General features: G+C 42.2%; 1 protein-coding gene across 1 annotated transcript in view; it reads right to left on the bottom strand.

The window, feature by feature from the left end:
• INSC (inscuteable homolog (Drosophila)) overlaps window positions 1-9,681 on the bottom strand; it is a 403,168-nt gene that overhangs the window by 168,677 nt on the left and 224,810 nt on the right. Inside the window, exons 3-5 of the mRNA XM_019519640.1 lie at window positions 4,420-4,765; window positions 3,076-3,128; window positions 936-1,059 (exon numbers count right to left, since the gene is read on the bottom strand). Coding sequence (XP_019375185.1) covers window positions 936-1,059; window positions 3,076-3,128; window positions 4,420-4,765 — 523 coding nt within the window. The remainder of the gene's footprint in view (window positions 1-935; window positions 1,060-3,075; window positions 3,129-4,419; window positions 4,766-9,681) is intronic.

Genomic DNA, 9,681 nt, shown 5'->3' with positions numbered 1-9,681 from the left:
TTCATTTCATCACCCTTCCTCCACCCCCATTTCCTTTCCACCTCCCATTTCATTACTCACCCCCCTTGAACACTAGAACAAAAGAAATAAACACATTCTTTCAAGTTCTGTAAGGGACTTTCTTCAAGGAGGATAAGAAATAGCATTTATGTATAGATGACCCTATACTTCCAAGTGACTAGGAACATAAACACACAACACATTTCCATGTACAATAGGGTTCAGAGGAATTATTTTAAAAATAAAGTAAATCCTACTGCTCTTAAAGAAAAATGGATATTCTGACTAAAATCCAGAATGTTTTATTCACCAACGCCAACAGTCTAGTATAGCCACTTGTCAATATACATATATGGCATATATTTAAATATGTCATAACTACAACATTTTGTAGGAAGTTTAGTCTGTGCTGTTGGTCTGGGGGAGGTAAAATCATTCACTATCCTAAGGAGAGATACCCTATTTTACAAGATGAATGGAGTAGGTCCAAAGTTCTCATTATTAGGACATTATGCAAAAGTAAGCGTCTTTCAACTGAAAAGAGGCCAAATAGTGGAACTGATGAGCACAGGCACACAGCTAAGCACATGACTGCTTTGCTGAGGGATACTGAAATCAGGTCAATGAACATGAAAAGTAAAGGAGGTCAATATTCTGGAAAAGCCAGAGCCGCGCATTGGAATAGAAGAGACTGCGATAAATGAAGGGCCCATTTGAAGACTTGAGTAGGATGCTTCCAGGGCTGATGAGTTCCTTTCTCCCAGTTAGGAAAGCTGCATCTGTTTTTCAAGATGCTTGAAGCACCACGCCCAGGTTTGTTGCAGTCTGGTCTGTAAATCTCTTCCTTCCATCATTCAGCAGCTTTCATTCAATACCCCATTTTCTTTTTCTTAAATAAATGTTAAGGGCATAGCTTGCATTCAGCATTTACTAACCCGTGTTTCATGAGCTAAGATCAGTTCTATCAACTGGCCAAAATAATGAGCAACTGTAGTTAGTGTTTCATTAATACAAGTTTTCATGGACTTTAATATCTGTTCGTCCTCAGTTTGTATGCACCTGGAAAGAAATGAAAAGAAAATGGGTGAAAAAAGAAAGCACTAGAAGAATTATACGCTGACTTCTTTATTTAACTGAAAGAATTCAGCACTTTATTTTGCACAAATGTATTAGCAAGGGCAATTCAAATATTCAAGCCAGAATGCATTATAAATTAATCACAACTCACCAGTTCATGATTTACTTCATACACTATAAGCCAAATTAACTTCAAGTACACTTCTATCAATTCAGAGTAACTCAACCACTGTTGATTAAAGTGTACTGTTGTAATCCACTCTTACATGGCTACATTTCAATTGCAGATTGATATATCCCTCTCTTTCAGGTCATACTTAAAGGGCCAAATGAATATGCCCAGGTGTCAAATGTCATTGAAATCATTCTGGATTTAAATTGTGTACCTGTGTGTAGATCTCAGCCATCTACATAAGGACCACATGGAACAACTTCACAAGTGGAATTATGTAGCAGCCATTCTGCATCTAATCACACTTGGCCAAAATTTTAAGAAGAGAAGAAGAGTAACTTTTGCATTACAAGCTAAAGGGTGAATTTAGATAGCCAATAATACACCAATAATCTTTACTGTGAAAATGATAAGAACAGTAGCACAAGAACCTGATCTAGGTACCAAGACTGATATCTGTACTCTTTCCTAACAGGTCATGGAATATCTTAATGACCAGAAGTGGTTAGGATCAGTTTTATTCCTACTCTGAAATACGTCTCCTTCACTCATACAGTACCCCGAGCATACTGTGGGGACTTCATTTAAGTGTAGACAAAACGAAAAGTGTAATCTAATGATGTTACTTTTTATGGCACTTTAGTACTACCCATTTATCTAAGTATTACTGATCAGGGCCAATTCACCTTTTCTTTTCTATGAAATCTGAGGAGATTGCAGGCTAGATTGTCATTAAAGAAGATAAATTTATTTGCTTAACTTTGCTGTAGGCCATATATGGAGTTAATAAAATAATCCCGTCCAAAAATAAGTTAATAAATAAATGAATTTAGTTGAATGAAGGTTTTTAAAAAATATAAAAACCATTATAAACAAGGAAATAATTTAGCTGTTCAGTATCCCCATCTTACTTAACGATTTCTCCTTTCAGCCTTAATCTGTATTCCATCCACCATTCATATCCCAAAGAAGTCAAATCAGCAAAAAAAATGATCTAATTTGGAGAGGTGCTAGCATCCACAGTAGCCACTGAAGTCAATAAGACCTGCAGGAGCATGCATAAATTCTTTTTATTTCTAAGGAGAACAAATTTGGGGGGAAAAAAATCAGCAGTGATCAAGAAACATTCTGTTATCATTTTCTGGTAATTAGATGTTATCCCTGAAGATTCCCTGAGCTGAATGACCCAGTATTTAAAGTAAATCAAAAGAGACTATTGATTGGGTCATGGCTTTGAAAACAAAGAAACTTCTGTTAAACTTTTAGACAGCTTGAGAAACATTTAGAGAAGAATGGTTCTTTCCCAGCTCTTACTCTGACAGAGCTGTACAGTGCTTATATCAGTGCTTTGAATCTATCTAATCAAGGGAATGTATATCACTGTTTGCAAAATGGTCAGGAAAACTTCATCAAAACTTGCCACATTCATGTATTTAACATGTGAACCACGACTGGTGCTTTCAAACATAGGGTGAAATCCTGGCCCCATTGAAGCCAATGGAAGTTTTGTCACTGATTTGAACAGAGCCAGGCTTTGACCGCAGGGTCTAAACCTTGTATTGAGATCCACTAATACAGGCCCTTATGTCTCTGTCAGTTTATCTATGCAACAACTGATCCCTATGAAAGACTAGGATCTAATAAGGACAAAGTACTGACACAAGTTTAGGCATTGATGACCTAACGCTAACAGGTCTTTTCAACGAGAGTTGCAGGTGTTCAGTTAAAACGTTCAAAAGTGGATCATACTCTGTAACAGTGGCTACACATCTGGTAACATAATTAAGAAGGAAAACTGATCATTCAAGTCAGGAAATGTAATTTACCTTTCTGTGAGTGCTGTAAATTCTGAACATTTTTCTATTAAAAGTTTTTCAAACTGCAAATAGAAAAACAGAAAATGTGTTTAAGATAATGTGTGATTTATAAAGATGTCCTCTTTATAATAAAGAACACTCAGTTACAGTCATTAAAAAGTAGTCAAGAAAGATCCCCTCTACAAGGGCAGGTAAAGGCATGATTGGATCTGCTATAATGCATGATCCACACAATCGTGCCTCCTGTCATATGACAACTGAATGACAGGAGGTGTGATTTTGGGATCACACATTAGATCCAATTGCACCTTATTGCTGATGTAAGGGGAGCCTGATCCTGGGCTTCCCCTGCATTGACAAGAAGCAGGCTCCCATGTCTGGGAGTCCCCTTTACTGATGGGCTCCTATCCATGGAGGCCACATGCAGCTGAGACCAAGAGTCCTACACCTGACAGGACACCCCCCATGAGGTGCAAGACTCTTGGTCCCAGCTATGTTTGGCCCAGCTGGGACCCAGATTACTATCAGGCACAGGGACCTTTAGTTCTGCTCTGTGCATGGGCCAAGGGGTTTCACACATCTCTGAGCCTTGGGGCTTATAGCTGTTGCAGTCCCCCAGGCATGGGGGTTTCACACTGTACATAGTGTATCCCTGCAGCTGGGAGCCCTGTCAAATGATAGGGGAGACCCTGCTACACATGCAAATAAAACCTTGATAGCAACCAGCTATAAATGTACACATCTTCAAAGTCTAACTTGTTAGAGCTTTCTATCATCTGATAAATAATTTGCATGTGTAGCTGGTCTTAAGGTAACTGCACCATTAAGGAGTAAATTGAATGATATTTCAATGTCATTCAATGTCAAATATCATTCACTGTAATGTGTAGAAGGGGACAAAGTAACATGTTTCATGTGGACACCAAGTTCTTAATTTATATTTTAACTGGCATTTCTCGATGGGTATAGGACTAATAAGAAAACTGAAGCTAAGCTAATATCAATACCATAAAGCAACATTTCCTTGCACATACTGATTCCAGTAGTCTTATATGGAATAAACTGTACATCAGTAAACCATAAAAGCTGCAAAATCAGGCCCATAACAATGCTAGGATCCAAACATAAGAAACACGTCTTCACAGGCAAAGGAGGACTGGAAAGCTCTAAATTAGAGGAATGGCAATGGGTCTTTTTATGACTTACTGAGAATAAGTAACATTTATTATAACTGGACAAAACAACAAGCTAAAATACCTAGGCTTGTTCCCAAAAGACACAATTCCCACATTATAAACACAATTTATAAAAACAAAGCTGACAAACAAAAATATATTGGAGAAAAAATCCTACCTTGTGCATTTCTTCTGAAGAATGTCTGGTAAATGTGTTGTATTCATTTATCATTGACCGTACATGACAATTGACTCTTACTGTCATGCTGTGGACTCTCTGCCACCTGCTCTTCTCTAGTTTTTGAGCAATCCTAGTCAACTCTGTGCTTATGATCCAAGCTCTTTTTAATAACAACTGCAAGTTATCCCACACGCTATATTGCGATGAAAGAATAAGTTCATTCTGTGCATCATCCTCTATGCTGATTGGCTTCGACTGAAGAATACACATACATTCACAATCCGTCATCAACTTCAAGTCCTCCATCCAGCGCTGGACAGAATCCACTTGAATATAGTGCATTCTAAAGTGAAAATAGTAAAAAAGAAAATAATAATCATATGAAAAAGATTGGAAACAATTTAGATAGAACCTTCATTATCACAATATTAAGGCTATGGTCTCCCATTGGGTGGATTTCAAAAAGTAACCCAATGAAGTTGCAGCCTGGCTACAATATGGATATGACACGCTTCACATTCCAAATAGGTATTTCTCTCACCTATTCGCTACTCTCACATTAAGAGTGTATACGTCTCCTAAGGGGACCGTGATCTGGACACACTGTCATAATTACCAGTCCCATTCTACATATTTTCTTGATACTAGCTGGTGCTGTGGCACCCTGGTTGAGAATCACTGGTCTATATACTGCTGGACCCATCCCCCACCTGCTTAACTATCTGCTACTAAGTGGCTTTTATTATTTATAGGGAGAACTCAAAAAATAAAGTCTTTTTCTCTCCTTCCTGTTTTTTCCTTACCTTCTGTAAGGCTCCTGCACTGCAGTCTGGGTCAGCTCCGTAAGGCTCAGGCAAGCTCTTACCCTACAGCCCTTGTTAAGTGTACTGACCCAGTTACCACTAAACAAAGTCAGCTGACCCCCATGTTCCCTGGTTCTGCATTTACGGAACTACTCCAGTACTTGAGCCTTGCTGTTCAACAGACTGGTCCTCAGCAACTCCTTCCAGCAAAATCTCTGACTTCCCTGGTTTCTGACCTTGTCCTTAGCTTACTCCTGGATTTCAGCCTCTAGATTCTTCCTACACATCTGCTTCACAATTCCTGATACCTGTTTGGCTTACTTTTAGACTTTACCACATCCAAAGAAAAATCCACAGGATAACTAAGTCTCTGATTCCCAGCTCCTGCCCCTGGCTTGGAATTTTGGCTCCTGACCTGTGGTTCCTGGCCCTTACCCCTGCAACAACCCAGCTCCATGCCTGGTTTTACCCACTAGGCAAGCTGGCCTGGTGGACTGACACCTTCATCTAGGAAAAGAGAAAACTAGAAGTTTACATTAGGATCAAAGATATAATACCTCTCTTCTTGACTCCCATTACTTTTATAAGTAGTATCATCTGCATAGAACTACTGAGCTCTTGGTGGCGATATTAAATCCATGCTATCCCAAAATGATCTGGGCTACACATTGGTTGTTTTCTGACCCTTTCCCAGAAAGGATGCTCAAACTAACAGGCCATTTTAAAATAGGTATACATGACTGCTTTAGAAAGAGGGTCAAAAGATGAAAGCAGTATACCAGTAACATTTGCTGTTGTATGCAAGAGAATCTATAGAGGTTCACATATTAAAATATAGATGTTTTCTGGAAAAAAAAGGTGCTCTTATAGTGGAATTTATGGTCTCCATCTAGATCTATGGTTTCCTATGCAATATGCTCAAGAACTTGAGGCTAAGCATTCTACAGATTGCACTGTCATCGAAACCTCTCTTTAACTAATTGAACGAAATCTAAGGGGAGCTCAGGAGCTCAATAGAAGCTGTTAACCCTCTCATAGGTCTTTACATTGTGTTCAGCAGGCTGGACTTTCAACTAGCTGACTGAATAAATTAAATAGCATAAGAGACACAAAGGGAAGATGGCAGGAAACCCCTTTCTATCCTTCAACAAAGTAAGAAAAAGCTTCTACCTTTAAGAAACAGCCTGGATAATTCCTCCTTGTTCCCTGGGTGATCAACAGCATTAGTTTGAAATAGGAAATGGTCTACAGTCTTCACGCCACAGATGTTAAATTGATGGAAGGAACAAGGGAAGACAGTAGCCTTTACTTGGAGCTGAATTTAATTCCAAAATGCAAACTAGGATGACTATCTCTTCTTAAGATTCATATATCTGGTGATTTATTATTCCTAAATATGAAACTTTGCTCCTTAACCAAATTGTTATCTTCATTCCTTCAAGGATGAAAAGGGTTTTCCTGCCATCTTCGCTTTGTCTCTCATGCTACAGCAAAAGCTGTGTTATCTGGCACCCATGGGGAAATGGGGGGTGCTGGATAACCAATTATGCCAGTTACTTGAGAGGTAACGCTGCCCCTCCCATTGTGTCAGTGTGCCTGGGGACAGGGAATGGGGCCCTGGGCACACTGGGGACAGGCTGCTGTGCCCCGGGCCATGGGGGCTTGGCAAAACTGGAAGTGCCATGATGGGTACTTCTGGTTTCACTTTTGCTGTATCAACTGGCATGCCAGTTAATAGAGCATGCTGGTTTGTAAGGTGCTGGATAACGTGGCTTTTGCTGTATTTAATATATTCAGTCAACCAGCTGAAAGTTCATTCTCCTCTAATCAGGACAGAAAATAACGTCAAGATCTACAAGAGGGTTAACAGCTCTTTTGAGCACCTCAGCTCCCCTTCAATTCTGTTCAAGTGCTTAGTCTAGTTTAAAAGGGGTTTCCATGACAGTGCAATCTATAGAATCATTATACATCCTGCCCCCTGGGATAGGAAGTAGTAGTGGTAGTAAACGGCACCTGCTTTGCCTAAGGACTGGTTTTCTATGGCTTTCCACAAGGCTGTTATCAGAAGAGGGAGGGATGCATGCATGCATGCCTGTGTGTAACTTGCTGTTCTTCCTGTAAATCTCAGGCTGTTCAGAAGGTGAGATAAAATGGCATTACCCACAAAACACTAGTAAATAAATCTTTCTAAGACAAATAGGATCCCAAATCAAAAATAAGAAAAAGATTTTTTTAAGTTGCATACTTTGTTGCTCAGAGAGGGTGGTGTGGTAACCCTTCCTCTTACAGCTGGAGAGACATTAATCTGGCAGTGTCTTCCAAAGGCATGGCCTTTATTAGCGTACTTTGCCTGTTGGGTCTACTTCTATCTCAAAGAACACATAAGCCGGTGAAAGGGCTGTGTCAGACATTACACTGTAAACTGAACAAATGTTCATGGGTGACTGATGCTGCCTTAGTCGGGGGGAGGGTCCCCCCGTGGCCAATCCTGCCAGTGAGGCCAATCCCACCAATGGGGCCAATCCCGTGACGGCCAATCGCTGCGGCTGATCACTGCAGCCACTTCCGGGAGTGGCTGTGGCCACTTCTGGGAGCAGCTGCAACCATCAGCTGGTGCTTGCAGGAGGGGCACCGGCACTCCCGCCTGCCCCCTCACCCATGCCTAAGCAGTGAGCGCAGCTGATCAGGGGGTACTCTCAGTGCTCACTGAGCGCAGTGCTCTCAGGGGTGCATGTGCACCCCTGTGTACCCCTTACACCTCGCCACTGCAGATGTTAATCAGTTTATTGCTGTTTGGCTTAGTGGAGTAGCTGCAGGTTAAAGCAAAAACCCTGCTCTGATTGCCCCTTACTTGCACAGCTGTGACTTGCCACCAGAGGCTTGGTAAGCAGAGGCAGGACAAGGAGCTATGGGAAGGACAGGCTCCCTGCAACCTCAGGGTAGAGCAAGTGTTACAGTCCTAGCTCCTGGAAGCCATGGTGTCTTCCACCACCACTCTGACTGGCTCAGCTCGGGCTGGGAGCTGAGTCCCAATGGAGGAGGAACCACATGGCTCAGACTCAGTTCTGCTCCCCACTGAAAGCAGAACCAGCTGGGTCTGGAGGGAAACAGTGTCACTCTGACCTGGCTGGCTGAGTGGAACTGGGTCCTAGCAGCAGCAGTGATGCTATTCCCTCCCCCACTTGGATCCACAGCTGGGTCTGCTCCTGCTCAGACTGGAAGTGGAAGGTATAGCAGGCCCACTGCCTCCTGGGATGCTGGAGGACTTCAACTTGAGCAGAAAAACTGCAGAGATTGGCTACAATTTAATAAAATAGGTGGATCAGAGACAATCCTGCCCTGGAGTGGGGTAACATTAAACTGAATCAAGAGTGTTTTAAGCCACTTAAAAGGTGTTAAGATGCAGCCAGTCCAGGGGTTAAGAGTAAGGCTGTGTGAAACAGCACCATTTCATTTCAACTTCCATTTCACCATTTAGAAAGGGACAGTGTTTCACTTCAATGTTTTGTTTCATTTCAAAGCACTATTCTGTTTCGTTTCAACATTTTGCCCATAGGCTATAATGGGGAATCACAAAAATGCCTATAATGTTGTCATTTCTTGTCTGATTTGAATGAAAACAGCAAGGATGGTAGCCGCTGCTGAGGCCACAAAGCCTACAAAGTTTCAAGGAGGTTGGTGCAGAGGTTTCTGGGAAACTGCACCTCAAGCTGCTGACAAGCAAAACTTGTGACATGCGACTGTGTGTGTGTGTGTTAAGGCGCAGCGGGGTGAAAACAGCAGGCATGGTATCTCCTGCCAGTTTTCAAGGAGGTAGGTGCAGGGGCTTCTGGGAAACTGCATCTCAGGATGCTGACAACCAAAACTCGTGACACTCTATGTGTGTTAAGGCATGCCCTCACTGGCACTGGGGCCAATGCGGTCTCCTCCTCCCCTACAGCCTCCTCTGATCCACCACTTTAAATAACAACAGGTAAGCACTGCAGTGCGCTGCAGTACAGTAGCACCAGCAGCATCTCAGGCAACCAAACTGTCACAGAGCCTTTCTTCCCTTTCCTGCAGGAGCTTCTTCTCCAGCAGCTGCCAGAGAACTCTCTCTGCCAGCCCCAGCCCTAGGGCTTAGATTTGCCCAGGGCCCTGCCTCCTTCCAGTCAGCTGACTGGGGACAGGTGCTAGGGGTGTAGGTTGGAGCCATGTTGGTCTAAGGACATGGCACTGGCAGACAAGGTTCTTTGGGTCAATCTGATCTTTTAATAGAGAAACTGAATAGTTGAAGGAATATATCTTAGCAAGCTTTTGTGTTGAAAAACCCTTTGTCAGGCTGAAGAAGCACCTGTAGTTTGTGTGATGATCCTACCAACCTGATGGTGGGGTCTGGTGCTTCTGAACCAGAAGCCATGCCCTTGGCCCACATTAGCAGCACCTGTGGTGGAGGAGAAGACTGGCTGGTGGATGG

Source organism: Gavialis gangeticus, unplaced genomic scaffold, assembly GCF_001723915.1.
Source record: "Gavialis gangeticus isolate Ggan-Ray unplaced genomic scaffold, GavGan_comp1, whole genome shotgun sequence".
Lineage (NCBI taxonomy): Eukaryota > Metazoa > Chordata > Crocodylia > Gavialidae > Gavialis > Gavialis gangeticus.
This window is presented reverse-complemented; position numbering and strand designations above follow the sequence as displayed.